At 55.9% G+C, this 17,861-nt stretch overlaps 1 protein-coding gene across 3 annotated transcripts in view; it reads right to left on the reverse strand.

Moving 5' to 3' along the window:
- Positions 1 to 6,760: 6,760 nt before the first annotated feature.
- Positions 6,761 to 17,861, reverse strand: part of SLC4A3 (solute carrier family 4 member 3) — a 35,046-nt gene continuing 23,945 nt past the window's right edge. For all 3 annotated transcript variants that reach the window (XM_074873381.1, XM_074873380.1, XM_074873382.1), the window contains 11 exons: positions 17,018 to 17,231; positions 16,481 to 16,702; positions 16,002 to 16,150; positions 14,426 to 14,620; positions 13,773 to 13,979; positions 13,112 to 13,201; positions 11,337 to 11,503; positions 10,694 to 10,947; positions 10,203 to 10,372; positions 9,294 to 9,467; positions 6,761 to 8,534 (listed from right to left, as the gene is read on the reverse strand). In XM_074873381.1, the coding sequence (XP_074729482.1) occupies positions 8,457 to 8,534; positions 9,294 to 9,467; positions 10,203 to 10,372; positions 10,694 to 10,947; positions 11,337 to 11,503; positions 13,112 to 13,201; positions 13,773 to 13,979; positions 14,426 to 14,620; positions 16,002 to 16,150; positions 16,481 to 16,702; positions 17,018 to 17,231 (1,920 nt within the window). In that variant the 3' untranslated portion in view covers positions 6,761 to 8,456. The remainder of the gene's footprint in view (positions 8,535 to 9,293; positions 9,468 to 10,202; positions 10,373 to 10,693; positions 10,948 to 11,336; positions 11,504 to 13,111; positions 13,202 to 13,772; positions 13,980 to 14,425; positions 14,621 to 16,001; positions 16,151 to 16,480; positions 16,703 to 17,017; positions 17,232 to 17,861) is intronic.

Genomic DNA, 17,861 nt, shown 5'->3' on the forward strand with positions numbered 1-17,861 from the left:
GCAGGAATTAGCCCAGGCTCCTTGGGGACAGTATCATGTTTGTACCAGATGTGTCCCTGCTCCTGAGGAATGTGATTAAGGCCGCCTGAAGAGACTTTCACAGGGTCACACCAAGCACTGCAGCACCTGCTCCCCCAGAGAGCAGGAGTGTGAGTGGGAGCTCTCCTTGCAAGGGGGACAACACGAGGTGGGGGGTGTTTATCTGTCCTGGGCACTCCACTGGCTCCGGTTTCACTTCGGCCACCATCGGCAGTGAGCCCATCTTACTGAGCACAGACCGCTGCCTTTGCACATTACAGAGCCAAGGGTGGCTGCACCCCTGCGTAGTCTGACCTCAGTGGGAAAAGGTTTTTATCCCATCCAGGCACAGGAATGCCCTCCAGGCCTGCCCTTTCTCCATAGGTCAGGAAAACAGGATGTCTTCTTCATTTTCAGCCTGAGCACAAGAACAGAGAGCTGGAGTCAATGGGCCCAGAGGGTGGATGCCGGCAACATCGACCCCACTGTCACTCCAGCCACCCCTTGACCTCTGAAGCATCCTCCCAAGCTGCATCACAGGCCAGCACTAGCTGTGTCTTTCTACCAGCCCCATCTGCACTTGGCCATGCCGGATGGATCAAACCCATGATCAGGTATCTCCAGCTTTCTCTGTAGATAGTGGTCCCGATCTTGTTCCCCTAGCCCAACCCTTCCCTCCCTTCCCTGCCATATCCCTGGCCACACATCCAGTTCCTGGCAGCAATGAGCCGAGGTTACCTGCCACTGCTCCCTTCATGTTGCCACAGGTTTGCCTGGGGCCAAAACATATCCATGTGTGGCTTTTACACCTCGGTCATGAGCAATGCAGTCCTGGCGGTGAGATCGCTGAGAAAGAAGAGAGCTGAGCTGCACAAGGCTATAATTACAGTAGGAACATGCGGGGATGAGGCCAGCCAAGCGCATCCACCTAATTTCCTCTCCTATTAAGCCTGCCCTGCTTTTGTTTGACCCAGACCAAGCCTTGCTATTAACGGCATGATGCTGTGGAGGTCACAGATGGCTCTGTTACAAACAGCCTTGCGGATTCTGCTCAACTGAGTGTATAAGCAGGGCTTTGCTCACAGTTACCATTACTGCAGGATTCATGCTGTAGAAAGTGTGTCAGCCAGCTGTAGTGCAGGCGTTTCCCAGACTGGGCTGTTCTACCAGACACAAGCATCCTTCTTGTCTTTGTCTCCGGCTGCATGATAAACCCAGACAAGCAAGTGAGGAGTTTAAATGGTGTCATATCACCACGCCTGGCCGTGGCCAAGGTCTGCTGATCGGTGCTGGTAGCTGGAGCTCAGTGCATTTCCTCTTCCTGATCTCACCTGTGCAGCTTCAGCAAAATCATTTCTATGCTAAAGGGAGAGCTCTTCTCGCTGTGCACCTGCAGTCAAATGGATGCCAATCCCTGCCCTGTTTTGGTGTACATGTTCCTTATAAGTCCCCAGGAGGCAACCTGCAATGCTGGGCTACTGGGTTAGCGAACCCAAGGAGCAGGCGAGGCTGTGCTAACACCTCCTGTCTGCCAGAACGCCCGGTTTCGAGGTCCATTTCAGGACTGAAAAGCAAGTGCAGCCCCAGTTCAGAGCACCAGGAACCAGCATCAGGCCATCTGTCCTTGCTGAGGATGAGAGCCTGTCACAGCAGGAGCTGGCTGCTCCCCAGCCTCTCCCACTGCCGGTGACGTTGCCGTACCCTGCGTGCTGGAGAGGGGGACATCCTCCAGGGACACTGGGCTGATAGATGAAGGCAATCATCCAGCTGGGCTCCTGCCACAGAGACTGCAAGGTCCCCCCTCTCTGCAGAAGTCACAAGAGAAGGATTACTCTTCTGTCCTGTTCAGCGGCAAGGTCACATCTGGCGGCCCATGGCCCAGGAGGACACAGAGCAATGTGGCAGAAGCGATGGGGGATGCTGTGCAGCACAGGTGCTCAGCATTTCTCCTTGTGTCCTGCATGGCCCCCTCTGAGAGAGGCAGGACACTGATGGGTGCCAGCCCATCTCCCTGCTGCTCCTTGTAGGGAAGAAACTTTGGCAGTCACATTTCAGAGCTCAGGCTGAGCCTTCCCCATCCTGACCTTACAGCAGCATTGCCCCTCTCTTCAGGGGAGCTCATGTGAGCCCCCTCTGCACAGCAAGACATGGCAGCTTGTGGGTAGGTGCACCCCAGCCAAAAGCATGCACCCGGACCGGGGAACCTTGCACAGGCAGAGGAGAAGTGTCCCAGCGCTGTCCTCATGGAATTGCTCCTGGCCGGGGCCCCCTGGCTCCCTCCCTATGGGGTCCTGGCGCCAGGCAGGAGGGCTGGGCACAGCCCCAGCCAGCTCTCTGAGCAGGCAGCACTTGCTCACTGAGCAAGCTGAAACACCATGGTCAAGGGTCCCATTCCCATGGGCAGCTGGGGGGAGGTGGAAGGGGAAGTGTTGGTGTCAGACTCCTGTTCCAGAGATGCTGTCCCTGTCAGAGGTTTCTAACAGAGAATTTGCTCCCATTTCCCCTTCTCACTCCCTCAAGAGACTACTTAACTTCTCCTGAGAGTCCCTTTGGGAAGCAGTCCTAGCACAGGCACCTCAGCGAGCTGGAGGGCTGAAGAGCCCTGCAAGGACGGTGCACTGGGAGGGGCAGGGCAGGAGTACAAGGCAGCAGGCAGGCAGCCAACCGCCCAAGGTTAAGGAGTCTCTCTCTTGCCAAGGCCAGACAAGCCTTTGGGACAAATTCAGGGTCATGCACAGAAGTACTCACTTGTATTGAAGAAATGTGCTATCCAAGCCTGTGCCCAGGAGTCAGGCAACCCTGCAAGAGAAGCATCCTTTGCAAAGACCTGTGCGAGGGCGAAGTGCTGGAGGGAGTTGCATCTCTGCCCTGTAGCTCCGTGGCAATGCCCATGAGGCTGGCAACTGTCTCTGGGACAGGCTGGCTCTGGTGTGAGGGACATGTCCGAACCTGCCGTTCCCATGGGGAGAAAGGTTTGTGTTCGACCCCGAGGAGGGCAGGTTCCTCCCCTGGCAGGCAGCAGGGCCCAGCTCAGCCCTTTCTCCTCTCCCTGGTGCTTCTCCTGGGACTGGTGAGTCCCTTCTTTTGAGTGGCACAGAGGGGAGGTGGATGGAGGGCAGAAGGGGCAGGGAGTGTGGGGCTGGAGCCACAGCAGGGATGTGCGGGGTCACCGGTGCTTGGCAGTACTCACTGGCGGTCCTCAGCATCTGCAACAGCGACCCGGACCCTGGGAGCCATGAGCTGGGGCTGCTCTTTAGCTGGTCTCTGGGGCTTCACGCACAGGTGTCTTCCCTCTTAGCATCAGCTCTGCTCTCCCCAAACGTGCAACTCATGTTTAAACAGAGCCACTTGCAGACACTTGCTGGGGAAGGCCAATTCAAAGGCGCTTGCCCCTGCCACAGTGTGAGGAGTGTGCCATGCTGCTGCCTCCTGCCATTTTTACCTGCCCCCCCCCGCCAAGTGTAGGGCTTTCAAGCCCCTCCTCATGGGGCAGAGGAAAAAGCATTTTAAAATTTATTTTAGTGAAGTCTGAGTGCCTGAAGAGCAAACACCAAAGCCCAGGTAAGGACTTCCAGATATACAGGGGAAAGTGGAAACCTTGCCAGGGGCACTGATTCCCAGTTTTGTCTTGGGGATGGTCTTAGCCAGCAATTTCCTTGACTTCCCAGCAGTACAGCCATGTGAATAGGTGCCAGTGGTATCTCACAACAGAGATGTGCCAGCCCCTCCTGGCTGTGGAGAATAAAAATAGCTGAAGAAGATAGCCTGAGTGTACTTGAACCCAGGTGGCAGAAACAGAAACCCAAATAGTTTACCTAAACATGCAATGGTTTAAAATAATACAGTTGATAGTTTTGGGAACAGACCTCCTATTTTTAGTTCTCCAGAGAGACAGGGGTGGCTGCTTACTTTTGTAAAGATAAACCTCTTCTCAAATGTCAAAGAGGTGGGAGAAACTGCTGCTCAGAGTGCAGTCCTGGTCTGGCATGACCAAGTCCCCTTCCAGGGAGCAGGAGGACACTTGCCCCATCCCAGAGCATCCCCCAGGCAGCTGGGGGGGCTGTGGGCACCCAGAGTATTCTCCACCACCCACATCAGCATTCCCTGGGGCTGCAGGCAGCCTCTCCGCTCTTCTCCCCGCACTGCACTGGCACTGGCATTTCGTGGTTCAGCATGCTCCTGGTGTGGCAGTACCCAGCAGGCTCTCCCTCCTCCTCTGGTCCCACAAAAGTGAGGGTACCCCACTGGGCTCACCCCTTGCAGCTCCCTCACTGCTCCCACCCCAGTCCATCCCTCTTGCCCTCCTCCCCACCCACCCACTGTCTCCTCTCCAGCAGAGCAACCAGGACTAACTCATCTGAGCTGGCCAGATGTCTCATCCCTCCAAGCAGCATGCCAGCCTTTGGTAGCATGGTCTGCTGGCTGAGCCCACACACATGACCAAGACCAGAGCCCCTGCAGCAATCCTGCCTGCAGCATTGTGGTGCAGTGCATTTTCCAGCACATCCAGGGCCCAGGACCGCGTGGGTGAGCTGCAATCCTGTCTGCCTCCTCTCCATCGCCGTGGTCACCCATGGAAGCCCTCTACTCTGCCCTCGAAGGGGAGATCAGCGCTTTCGTGAGGCACGTGCAGCGGTGCCAGCAGGGCTTCGACCTGCGCAGGTTGTACCAGGTGCTGCTGCTGGTGCTGCCGCAGAGCCCCTCGGGGCAGGTGGAGAGCTGGCAGCACCTGCAGAGGCTTGCCCAGTGCTGGCCCAGCTCAGCCAGCCCTGACGTGTCCAGCTATGTGGGCTGGCTGGCCTCATACCTGCAGCACCTGAGCATGCTGAAGGAGAGGTTCGACGCCAGAGTGGTGGTCCCACTCTGTGAGAACTTGTATATGCACGAGGAGCCAGCTGCCCACCCCAACCAGCAGTCCCCCCCGGCATCCATCCCGCGCCTGGCCACACAGCTCTTCGCCCACCGGCGTAACTGGGGGCTGCTGCTGCAAGGGGGGCCCCTCAGCGAGCAGGTCTTCAGCCCCTCTAGCCTGCATGACCTGCGTGGCTTTGCTGGTGTGGGGCCCTTTGTGAAGGTCTTGCGGCTGGTCCCTGATGTCTTTCACCAGAGCTTGGCCATGGCAGAGCTCGCCCGGCAGTGGGTCCGTCTCCACCGCAGCAGGTACAGCCTCTCCCTGCCACCATCACCATCACCATCACCATCACCATCACAGCCACAGCAGCCACAGGCTCCCAGCACTGTGCAGCCCCCACTGCATGGCAGGGCCCCCCAGCAGCCCAGCTCTCCCCTGGGCTTGCCCGACCTCTTGGTCCCGCTGCAGCCCTCAGGCACAGGCAGCAGTGCCAGGGTGCTGCGAGCCCAGCTGCGGGAGAGCCAAGAGGAGCTGCTGGCCCTGCTGCACCGTGGGGAGAGGGCGGCCGCCCTGCATGCCCAGGTCTGTTGTGTCACCCGGCGCATCCAAGTCCTGCGCCTGCAGCAGCGGGGCGAGGGGATGGAGCTGGCACAGCCCTGGCAAAGCCCAGCTATGGGTATGGGAGGTCGCTGGCACCAGGCTGCCCTGGCTGAGGAGCTGCAGAAGAGCCTGGAGCTGGAGGAGTACCACCACAGCATCCTGGAGGCCGACTGGCTGCTGGAGCTGGAGGTCAGGCCCATCCTCGTCCGGAGGATCGATGCGGTAAGGGGCATGTGTTGGCTCTGCTCGCGCTCCCTGCCCTGCATCCCAGGGTGAGAGCGGAGGCACTGCCATGGGCTGGGGAGCTGCATGGAAAGGGCTGGACATGGATCTTGTGAGACTGGGTAGAGCCATAACCTCTCCAGTCCAAACTGATGGTCCATTGGACAGCCCTGGGCATTCAGATGTAAGGAAGGAGAGCCGTGGAGTGGGGAATGGGAGAGGGAGTGTTTCTTAATGTGGTGGAGCAGCCTGTGGGAAACATTCGTGGATGCTCCCATCCAGGCCACCTGGATGCTCAGGAGATGGCCACTCATGCTGCCTCCTCTCCTGCAGGTTCAGCAGCGCTGCCAGGACCTGGAGAGGATGCTGAAAGGCCAGGCACTGCCCGTCTCACAGAGGGCCCAGCTCAGAAGCAGGATGGCCACCACCCCTGCGCCCGGGCAGGCTCAGCCCTCTGTCACATGCCCCATGGCAGCGGCCAGCCCCAGGAGCAGCCAGTGGCCCTGACCACGGGAGGTGGGACCACCACCTACGGCCAGCAGCAGCACCCAGAGAGCACGCCTGGAGGACATCCAGCCCATCACAGGGTTGGCAGCCAGCAGCTCACGGGGACCTGGCTTGGCTCCTGCCTGGGAAGAAAGCGTGGAGAGAACGTGTGTTTAATGAGATGTTTTCTCCATGCTCAGCCCGTGACCCTGCTGTTCGGCATGTGGCTACAGGCTGGGTAAGGAGATGAGCACTGAGCACTGCTGAGCACGCAGGCACACGCATGCGTGTGTCTATGGACACAAGCAGGCATGAGTACACATTTCTGGTTAAATATGGGCCTCAGCCTCCTGTTTCTAGCAGCCAGCATGGCGGCTCCAGCTGGGCCCACAGTAAGCAGCCTGCTTGGGGATGGTGGTGGAGAGCCCACCTCTGTGCTGGTAGTGGGTGACACGGTGACAGTCTCCACTCTGGCTGGGGCTTTCTCCCTCGTGGGCTGCTGTTGCGGGCAAGAAACAGTTTTGTGTCAAGCAATTTCAATCAGTTTAATTTATTACCAATTAACAAAAGCGGAGAGCCAGACACGGTTCCTGTGAAGAGTTTATTGGTGTAGCTGTTTCCACTACAGTCAGAGGAGTCACAATGCACAGCGACAACAGGCCTCCTACACTACATGGGGAGGACAGGACACACACAGCCACAGACACACAGAGACACTCGTCTCTCTGCCCCAGGCCCTGTGGTGGGGCCAGGCTGTGGGGCAGGAACCTGCCGCGTGGGGAGGTTTCTCTCTCTGGTGGGATATTTCTGCAGCCTCCCGGGGAAGGCGTTGGACCCTCCCAGTAATGAAGCACCCACCATCTCTCGCAGGAGCCAGGCTGATAAGTGGGAACTGGGGCAGCGGCTTGTCCCAAATCCAATGGTAAAGCAAGCATCCCAGCCTCCTCCAAGAAGGCCACTCTGGCTCTGACCATCAGGGAGAGGCTTGGGTGCCCATCTCCTCTGGCACTACCCTCAGAGCTGCCGCAGGCAGCAAGGGCACCATCAGCAGTTTCTGAGGCAGCTCTGAACAAGGGCTGCTGGCCTGGGGAGAGCCCGGGGACAGCCCAGCCAGGCAAAAAGGTGTTCGGAGCTGCCCAGAGGTGATGGGGGCTGAGTGCTGGGCACGCTGAATGCTGCTCCTTCCTACTTGGACGGCACCCCTGGATGTGAAAGGTCACCCTGGTATGGCAGCAGAATTGGGGCTGGGGGTTTCAGTGACCTCCTTGTAGGGCTGCAGGGAGTCCAGTGGATCACTGCACAGGGAAGGGGTGGGGACCCAAAGGACTGTTTTGTGCTCCAGCACTACATCTCTTGTATAGCTTCTTAAATATCATTTGTTCTCAGGGACAGGAACGTGGAGATCAGGAACTGGGATGCAGCTCTGTGATAAGTTTTTACCCCTGCAACCTCTGTGGAGGTGCAGAATGGCACAGGAATCCTCTTAGTCTCCACAGGAGGGCAGGCACTCGGGGCTTCAGGATACCTGCTTGTCCCCAGCCTTGCCTCCCTGTGCGGTTTTCTGTTGGGAAAATTGGGAGGAAGCAAACAGCCTCCCCCATGCCGAGCAAGAGCTGAAAACAGTCCTGTGGGAGGATGGCTGGACAGATGATGGTCTGGAGGACAGTGCCAGGGTGCTGGTCCCTCCTTGCCCGTCTGCCAGGCTTCAGCAGCCCCGTGGGCCAAGGGCTGTGGCACAGGCCCAGCGTGAGCACTCCTGGAAGTGGGCAGAGGGAGCAGGAGCAAGGCATCCACCAGCCAACCAAGGAGGCTGCTGGCCCAGGAGAAGCCCACTGGCCATCTGCAGGCAGTATCCAGCCCATCCTTGTGACCACTTGGTGGCACATGATGCTGAGACACCCGAGCTCCATGGTAGTGGAGGGGGACACAGTGGCACCAGCTGGTATGGCTCCCCTTCACCACCTGGAGACCAGGCACAGGCTGCCTCCAGCAGGGAGGGGGCAGACCCCTGACCCACGGGCACTCGGGACCTACGCAGCTTCGGGATGTGAGAGGTATCTCCCAGCCCACCAGGTCCAAGAGGAGAGAGACTCACAGCCTCTGCTGAGCGAGCGATGGAGCAGCAGGAGCCAGGGCTGCCTCCTGCGGGGCTATGGAACAGCCATTTGTTGGTCCAGGCAAGAGATCGCGTGACTCATGGCAAGTCTCCAGTTAGTCCTTGGCAGGGATGAGCAGGCATGAGTGGCCTGTCCCATGAGCTGGGAGGACAGCTTCCAGCTCACACAGGCATGTGCAGCTCGTTGTACTCATCCCGGCCGTCCTCGTCAAAGTTTGGCTCCGCATCCTCCGAGTCCAACTGGGGAGAGGCAGAGACCGGGCTCTGAAGGCCACAGCCACCCCCAGCGCAGGGTCAAGCCTGGCATGGAGGGATCAGCACGCAGCGAACCAGGCAGCTGGGCTGCGCTGGAAAGAGCAAAGCTCTCCCTCCTTCCGCTCCCAACAGGCTCCTTTTTTTTTGCCCCTCATGCCCATGCATGCATCTCCAGCCTGATACCCTTTCCTATAAGTGTTCTTGTTGACAGTGCCCCATCATTGGGGCTTTGGTGGAGCACAGCAGCTCCTCCCTCCTCCCCTGCTGGCAGCACCCGCTTCTGGGTGCTGCTCCAGGCTGCTCTCCAAGAGGAGTTCAGGATGTCGACAGCAGCAGAGGAGCTGCCAGCACCCTGGCACTGTGGCTACGTGCTCTTGTGCCAAGCAGCCACAGGCTCTGGTGTGCTGCTGGGCTGTCCTTGCTGCTGTCTCAGTTGGGAAATGGGGTGTCTCTTGATGAATGAGCCACAAATGGGGAGGAGGATGGAAGGGGAAATCCTTATTCCAGGCCTCTGTGTGGTAGGATCCTGTCTCCTTGCCCTAGGGTGCCCATCCATCATCCCACACCACTCCCAGGGCTACAAGCTGCATCCCACCTACTGCTGTTGAACAAAGATCCCCCAGACAACAACAGGGAAAGCCAAGGCTTTGCCAGCCCAGGATCTCCCAGCCTTTCAGCCTGCCAAATCTCCCCAACCTCACTCCAGTGTTGCAAGCTAGACCGTGAGAACAGTTATCTGCTTACCGCTTTGAGCTCCCTGTCATGGAAGAAGCGGGGCAGCACGAAGCGTCGCAATGGCACTGTCATGATCAGGACGAAGGGGAAGGCCAGGGATGCCACTGTAGATTTTACCACCCAGAGCAGCACAATGCAGGCCAGTTGAATGCAGGTAAAGAGATTCATTCTCCAGGTCTTCACCTAGGGAGGTAATTCCAGTCTAAGAACACATTATCTTTCCACACAGATTAATGAAGACCCAACTGGCAAAACATAACCCTTCTGCAGAGCATAGTACAGTTACACAACACTGCTGCACGCTCTACCTGCCTGTACCCAACAGCAAGGCAGAACTTCATAACGCATCAGCCTCTCTGCAACCCAGCAGCATACCCCCGCTGGCAGAGCAGCGTCCCTACCCCCACTCAAGCCATGCATCACTCCTATGAACAGTCCATCCATACAATAGGAACTTTAAACTGACAGAGGGTAGATTTAGATTAGATATAAGGAAGAAATTCATCACTGTGAGGATGGTGAGGCACTGGAGCAGGTTGCCCAGAGAAGCTGTGCCTGCACTCTCTCTGGAATTATTCAAGGCCAGGTTGGACGGGGCTTTGAGCAACCTGGTCTAGTGGAAGGTGTCCCTGCCCATGGCAGGGGGTTGGAACCAGATGATCATTAAGGCCCCTTCCAACCCAAACCATTCTATGGTTCTATGAATATCCTGGCAATACACTCCTGTGTGCAGCCTATCAGCACACTAACCTAGCGTTGTATCACCTCTGTGCATGGCTTACACTTCTCGGCACAAACTTGCAGCCAAGGCGGGTCACCAAGCTAAGCATCGCTCTAGCAAAGCACTATCCTCCCCTCACCTGCCTCTTCTTTCTCTGCTCCTCATTACCTGGTTCCCCGCAACCTGCCTTTGCTCACCTTGACAACATAGATGTGGTCAGGGTGGTGCTTGGATGGCATGAAGATCAGGAGTAGCCGCTCGTAGAGCTGGATGCCAGTGAGCGAAGTAACCCCCATGTAGAGGAAGATGCCGAAGAGCACAGCTAGTGGGATCTGCCGCAGCATGTTCCCCATCACAATGGACAGACCTGCACAGACAGAGCTCAGGGCATGGTGTGTCCCATGCCAGTCCCTTCGCAAGGTACCTTGGCCCCCGTCCCTCTCACGCTTCCTCTCTGTCTGTCCCAGGGTGCAAGGGAAAGGAAGCTCAAGAGGGTCTTGAGCTGAAAAGGTTGCAAAGATGGACTGACCATGAAGAGTACCAAAGGCTGCCAGAGAAGAGCTGAGTGTAGGTGGGGGCAGTCCTGCAGCGAGCGGGGTGCAGGCTGGCCCGTGGGGCAGGGATGCTGCCAGGAGATTCAAGTGGTCTGCCCTGACCTCCCCCCTCTTTCACCCGAGCAGAGGCTCACCGACGAGGGTAGCAATGAGCACTCCAGTCACACGCTGCTCCTTCACCTCCTCAATCTTGGGCTTCTCTCCTGGTGCAATGGCCTTGCTCATGACTGTCAGGGCATTGACATGGGTGACGGAGCGCACCGTTGCTGCGGTCAGCCAGGGCAGCCCGAAGAGTGCACAAAGTCCCCCCATAGTGCCAATGAGCAGCAGGTCCAGATGGAAGCCAGAGCCTTTTAGCAGCTTTCTCTCCTTCTTGCTTACAATCAGCCTGGAAGGAAAAAGAACCTGGGTCAGTGCCAGGCCCATCCCAGTGCCCAGGGACAGCACTATGGCTGGGGACCATGTTCAATCCCTGGAGAGAGCACACATGGGGACAACAAGGAGATGGCTGAGGAGAGGGATGGTGGCTGTCAGCCTCTGGTTAGAGGTTTCTTCCTGTGCTTGGCTGAGGCAGGTCTCCACCACACTGTATGCCAGGAGTGGAGCCAAGAGACAATGGGAGAACCCAAGAAGGTACAGTCTGAAATGGCCAGGATTCTGCCCTTGGTGTCCTGCTGGGATGCTAGGTGCATCTCCACATGAATGGCACGAGCACCCATCCCATCCTTGCCTGCCCAGGGGTTAGTGATGGTTGGTGTTGGTGGGGGAGGTACTCACGTCGTGATCTGTGTCTCCATGAAGATAAGAATGAAGACCAGGAGGGCAGGAATGGCAGAGGCAAACATCATCCACATTGGAAAGGTCCCACTGCTGCCCATTGGGTGAATAAACCAGCCACGCTTGTGAGGAGATGTGACCGACAGGCCAGAGGGGACATTCAGCTTCTGGTGGTGTAGCCGCAAAATCCAGCAGTTACTTATCCATACACACGTACCCACAGCCTCACACAGGACTAGCCTTGACCCTCCTGGCCTTCCTGATCTGAATGCCTCACATGATGACACAGCCACCCTGACCCGAGCAGGACTTTCTCATGGATAATCCCCTTCACTGAAAAAAATACCATGTCCCTACCATGGGCCTGTCTCATTTCCTTTCAGCTACTGGAATTCCCTTGGTTTTTGTCCAAGAGACCAAGGAAATATCTTCCCTCAGCAACCTCACCCCCATGTCAGTGCTTACAGACCATGGTTAAAATGCTCCTTGACCTCTGCTTGGACAAATCAAGTGTTCTGAACTGCCTACCCTTCTCTGAGGTGGCTTTCCAGACTTTCCAAGACTTTTCTGAAACATTTTTCAGTGATATTTTTGCAGTGTGGACCCCAGAAGTGGCCACATTCTCTGAAAATGACCTCACCCTGATCATGTTCAGAGAGAGATTATCATGTTTGTGCTCCCATCAGAGACCACACAGACTCCTAGCTGTACATCATCCCTCTCAACCCTGCATTCACCAGCATTTGAACTCTCGGCTCTGTGCTGCTCTACAGCAGTTCTTGCTATCTGCCTGCGTGAGCACTGCAGGGAGAGTTTATGATTTGCATTTATGTTAATCAGCATAAGTATGAATAATATTCCTGGAATGCTTGTACTTGAGCTAAGCCATGTAAGTAACTACTGTTTTCTCGGAAAGCTCTGTACATATGCTGAGCTAATACTTAAATGATCATGCTTTTGATATTAATTGTAGAAGTGTAGAAGGGTATGAAAAGGATGTAACAAAGTGCATGATTTTACTAACGCCTGATAAAACCAGATTTTTCATTGAAATTTAAATGAATAAAAATACATTTGGATTCTGTTAACCCTTGGGCTGTCTTGATAAAAAGCTTGCATGCTGAACAGGAACTACCTTTCACCCTCTCGCTGATGTTAGTTGAAAAAAATACCAAACCAAAAAGATATAACTACACATCTGCTAAAAAGGGGGGGGGGGGGGGGGCGGAAAGGAAACCTGTGAGTTGGGTTTGTTTGACAACATTTAAGTTTGTGCATAAACTAGGAAAGAGATCATTGTGTTTCAGATAAAGTGATCAAAATATTTAGTAGCCTATAACCAAGGAGAGTATAAACATATTAAGTACTAAACCCATGACAAGTACCCCACTGAAACCACTCTATATGCCACCCCCTTTGGTGTGCATAACCAGTTTATGTCTTGTTGATTGACTGCAAGTTTTTAGTTACAAACAAGGAATTAACTGCACTGAATCTTTTTGGTCCCCTAAAGCCTCCCCTACTAATAGCTGGAATACCAGAGGGATAGATACCAGGGCACTCCAGTCCCTGTAGCTCTGGTCTCAGTCTCAGCAAGACCCTTAGAGTTCCCTTCAGTGTGGGAGTGAAGGCAAGGGAGCATCTCTGTTTGCTTTGCGCTGTTATGACTAAAGAGGCAGGAACTACAAACCCCCTGTTGCCCTGAGAAGGCCACGGTGCCACAGGGATCACCGTGGGGCTGCAGGAGGGGTTCTGAGGTCAACACTGGTGCCTACCTGCGTGTATGTGTCAGTGATGGTGTAATCCACCAGCACCATAACCAGGATGGAGATGGGGATCCCGAAGTCTCCGATGATCCGCCGAGCCTGTGGAACAAACACCCTCGCTGGCAAATGGAACGGGCCAGCTCCGTGCGCCCACCCTGCTACGGGGAGCCTGCGGCAAAATGAAGCCCCAGATGGGGCCAAGCACCACTGCAAACCCGAGCACTGCTGATGAGCAGGGCAAGGGCACCAGCCCTGACCCACGGGGCTGCACATCCACTGCCCACATAGCACACAGTCCTCCAGCCGCTCTTAAGTGACTGGGTGATTGCTCCTACTGGCCTATTCAGATGGTGCTCCAGATATTACACAGAGGCTCTGCATGTACAGAGATGTCCAAAGGGAACAAGTCGTAAGCTCTTCCCCCTATATTCTAGTTTAACAGACTTGTATCCAGCCAGAGGAGCTTTCCCAAGGCCCAGAGGACTTTTCAGCAAAGCTCTGGTCTGCAGCCTAGGTCAGGCTACCATCCCTTCTGCATGGTATTTAAGGGATTGCTGGTGTTTCTTTGGGGGATGGTCCAAATGCTCTGGAGAACAAAGTCTGTAGCAAGAAGTGTTACTTGTTTGGCACATCCCTTGTCCTTAACATCTGGGTCCCACAAACTTCTCACCTTTCCTCCTAAGAAACGGCTGTTCTTGAACTTGCGCATAAAGAAGGCAATGAAGAAGGTGCCCAGCATGAGGATGAGGGAGAGGAGAGCAGTGTTGGGCTGCATCCTGATTCCCAGGGACATCGCATCCGCGGAGAGCATGCTGGCATTGAGGCCACTCTGCGCATTTGGTGGGTAGACCTTCAGCAGGGGATGTTCTGCAAACACCTGGGCAGGTGAGAGAAGCAGCGGGCACTGTCACCGCAAGGAGGGGCAGGGGGCACTGTCACTACTGGGGGCAGGGGGAAGCGGAGGTGTCCTGCTCTGTGGAGCGGTGAGGGCGGTAGATGGTGGGCATGGACAATCCCAGCATCCGTCACCTCGCCTCGCAACCTACCCAGCTGGAGAGGGCTGGGGAGAGAAAAGTGGCCCCTCTTTAATGCCTCCTGCAGGAAGAGAAGGGGAGACAGATGTTAGGGCTCATCCTGCCAGCCTCTGTGGTGGCACAGGGGTCAGCTGGGCTGGGGCATGAGAGGCCAGCAAAGAACTGCTCTGCAGACCGCCTAGGAAAGCTGTGGCTGAGCTGGCCCTGATCCCCTGCCTCCTGTATGCTAAAGCAGTAGGTTTCTGGGGGACCGAGAGATGCGGCAGCCCGTCTCCTGGGGAAGGTTCACCTTGTACAGTTTGTAGAAGGTCTCGTAGATAAAGATGAGGGAAATGAGGAAAGCAAAGATCTCCTGGGTGAAGGGCGAGATGTAGCGCACCAAGAAGCTTCCCTCAGCTGCCACGATAATAAAGATGAAGACGATGAGCCACAAACCAATCCAGACTCTGCCTGTCAGATATTCAATGCCTTGTGTCTGGCAGAACTGAAATGGAAAGGGAAGGGATTTACTCATGGCTCCTCAGGCTGCCTCCCACATTTACTCCCCATTAAGATCAAAGACTCTCCTGGAAAAAGCATCTACATCTGCTCAGGTATCCAGCAGAGATGGTGAATTCAGGGCTGGAGTCACAGGTAAAGTTTCAGACTTCGCATTAACACCGCCCAGCTCACATCAAGCAGGTCTTTACCCCTCCAGTCATTGTAACAATACCTCCTTCACTCTCCGCTGAAGCTATCCCATGCACAACGCTCCCCATCCTGCCCATATGGAGGTGCCATTACGCAAACACACCTCTCCCCATGCACTGCCGCATAAAGGCTACGTTAGCTGAGGCATGATCCCAGACAGTGCCCTGAGCACACAGACAGTTGTATGTGTGTCAAAAAGCCCCCAGGCTGTCATCACAGAACAGACCATCCCCACTGCCTCTGCTCATCCACACACAGCAACACCAGCTACTTCCAGCACAAATCACATCCCCCTGCTTTGCAGCCTTCCTTGGTACCACCACAGACAGTGCCCTCACATGGGGCAGAGGTACACCTTCGTACACGGTGACTGGGCAAAGCAAAAGTAGTCAGTGAGAAGTGAGGTCAAAGCAGAGCAGAGACATTCCCACTGTGCAATGGTATCACCAGCTCCAAACTCTTGACACACCAAGGTGAAAATCTAGCTGTAGGAAAACACATGCTTTAAAAGCCCAGACATGCTAGGAGTCAGAAAAAAGGAGAAGGATTAGACCTACTGCTTGGAGGTAGGGTGACACAGGGATGTTTTTAACAGTGAAGAGGTCATGCTACTTGAGAAAGAAACATGTCCATCCTGGCTGATCAGGATATCTCTGCACACACCCTTGGGCTCATCCTGAGAGGTAGGAGTAATGTACGTGGGACATCCCAAATGGATGGTACACTGAACGTTGTTGGGTTCCCATACAAGGAAACCTGGACACAGGTAAAAGTTGTGAAATGGTCTTCAAAGGAAGCCCCAAGAACAAGCAAGTCTTATGGAGCAGTATTTTAGGATGCAGCTACAAGTGCTCATTGTGCCAGGATGGACTGCAGCACAGGGCTGGGGGATGCTCCCCTCTCAGGTCAGCAAGTAGAGGAGTGCTGTTACCACTGTCACACCTCAAGGAGGTCAGCCCACAGGATACGGCAACAGGAGGCAGAAGTCCCTATGGCATGACCTGCAAAGGGTCAGCAGAGCCAGGGCCAGCCCCGGCCAAGCTGAGAGCAGCCTGGCAGGACCCAAGAGTCCACACGACCAAAGACCTTTTGGAGAGCTGAGGAATGCCAGCTGCCCTCTCTAGTGCAAGGGCAGAGCGAGCAGGTGCCAAGCACAGACACTGCCTCACATGTACCTTGTAAAAAGCTTCTTCAAACACCAGCAGAGGCCCTGAGAAGCCAATGACCAGAAGTGGCTGGGCTCCAAGCAGGGAGAATAGGATTCCTAAAACCGAGGTGGAGATTATCAGCTCGGAGACCCCCATGAGACCCTCAGTTTTCTCTCCTGGGGAAGAGAACAATGTGTGAGTGTTATAGCCCAGACACAGGCACCGTCACCGCAGGCAGGCAGGCTGCAGACACAGCTCCAGACGGAGGAGGCAGGTCCCCATCCCATCAGTCAGAGGTCCCCTGCATTGGGCAGGGAGCACAGAGGGAGCCCAGGGAGCCGAGGCTGGAGAGGCCAAGCGGCAGGGAGGGGACAAGGCAGCAGCTGAGGCACAGCACTGCCGCTCTCCCCGAGCGAGCAGCACCAAAGCCCACCCCAGCACAGCACCACACAGACACAGCCAGTGTCCCAGCGTGCAAAGAGCAGACCAGAAAGCAGTCCCATTACCTAGGAGTCCCCCGAAGGTGATGGCAGGAGAGAGAGCAGCAAAGTAGATGAAGAGAACGGCCGCGAGACACTGGCTGTGCAAGGCGTCTCTGATGTCACTGAGGTATTTGGGGTACCTGCGCTTTATGTCCCGAACCAGACCTCCAAAAAATATCCCGGTCCGCTTCAAAGGGTCGTCCTCAGCTTCCTCCTCTTCTTCCTCAGCTTTCACTTCACACAGCTCTGGAGGTGCACGGAGGGCAGGGCTTGAGCAGGGGAATGCAGGTCTGCCCTTGGGCTATCCCTCTCACCCACACCCCATGGAGACCTTCCTCCAGCAGCGCTAACCTGTGACTGCACATCCCACTGCCTCCAGCTGCCCCCAACTGCCAGAGCTGCCCACAGCCACTGTCCTGCCTCCCCTTCCCCCCCTCCCTGCTGCCCACTGCAGGAGCCAGGCCCCGCTCACCCCTCTGCCAGGCTCTGTGAGGGGAGGGCCCACTGGGGCACGCAGGGCACTAGGAACAAACTCTTTTGCCCAAATGTGAGTGGAGAGACCTTTGGCTTCCTGGACAGCCCCCTCCTTCATGGACTTCTGCTCCCTCTCCTTCCTCTTCCTCAGCAGCAACTTCTGGAAGGTAGCAATGGACTTAAGCAAGTCTTTCCCCTCCACCTCTGATGGGGGGATGACAATGCTGCAGTCCAAGAACTCATTGATTGCGTTGAGGAGGTCTTGACGGTCATCTGCCATGTACGCAGCCTCATGGAAGTGCTGGGAGGGGCAGAGAAAGAGAGAGAGGGAGAAGGCTCAGACCAAGACTGCACCCAGCTACCTACAGCCTGGAAACATGATGTTTGCTGTGACCATACAGTAACACCCCACTCCTTTGGCCCACTGCTTGTCTCACTACAGCCACTCTGTGTCCCATACTCTTGCATCACTCCTCCCTGTCCTTCTGTCCAATGCCCCTCACCTAGTCCCATGTTTCTCCTCCCTTCCCTACCCATCCTTTCCAGTTACCTCCTTGCTCCTGCTTTTCTCCCCCAACCCCACTGTTCTTGCCCAGGACTGTGCTCCTGCAGCATCTCTGCCAGCTGCACGCTCTGCCAGACCACAGGGTGCCTCTCATGGGACCCCTCCATCAATCAAAATCAGATCTGTGCTTCCCAGATAGCCTGGTGCCTCTCTTTCCCTAGGCTAGGTGCTGCAGCTGGCCAGCCTGTGCCTCTGTTCACACCAGATCACTGTGGCTGCATCAGGCCAAGATCCTTCTCCTTCCAAGCTCTGCATGCCATTGCTCGGTCCTGCAGGGCTCGTGTTCAGAGCCCAGCTCAGGGATGTACCAGAAGCCAGGCACCAGAGATGAAAGACTTTTCCTGTCCCTGCAGCTCAAAATCGGGA

This window comes from Strix uralensis, chromosome 6 (genome assembly GCF_047716275.1).
Source record: "Strix uralensis isolate ZFMK-TIS-50842 chromosome 6, bStrUra1, whole genome shotgun sequence".
Lineage (NCBI taxonomy): Eukaryota > Metazoa > Chordata > Aves > Strigiformes > Strigidae > Strix > Strix uralensis.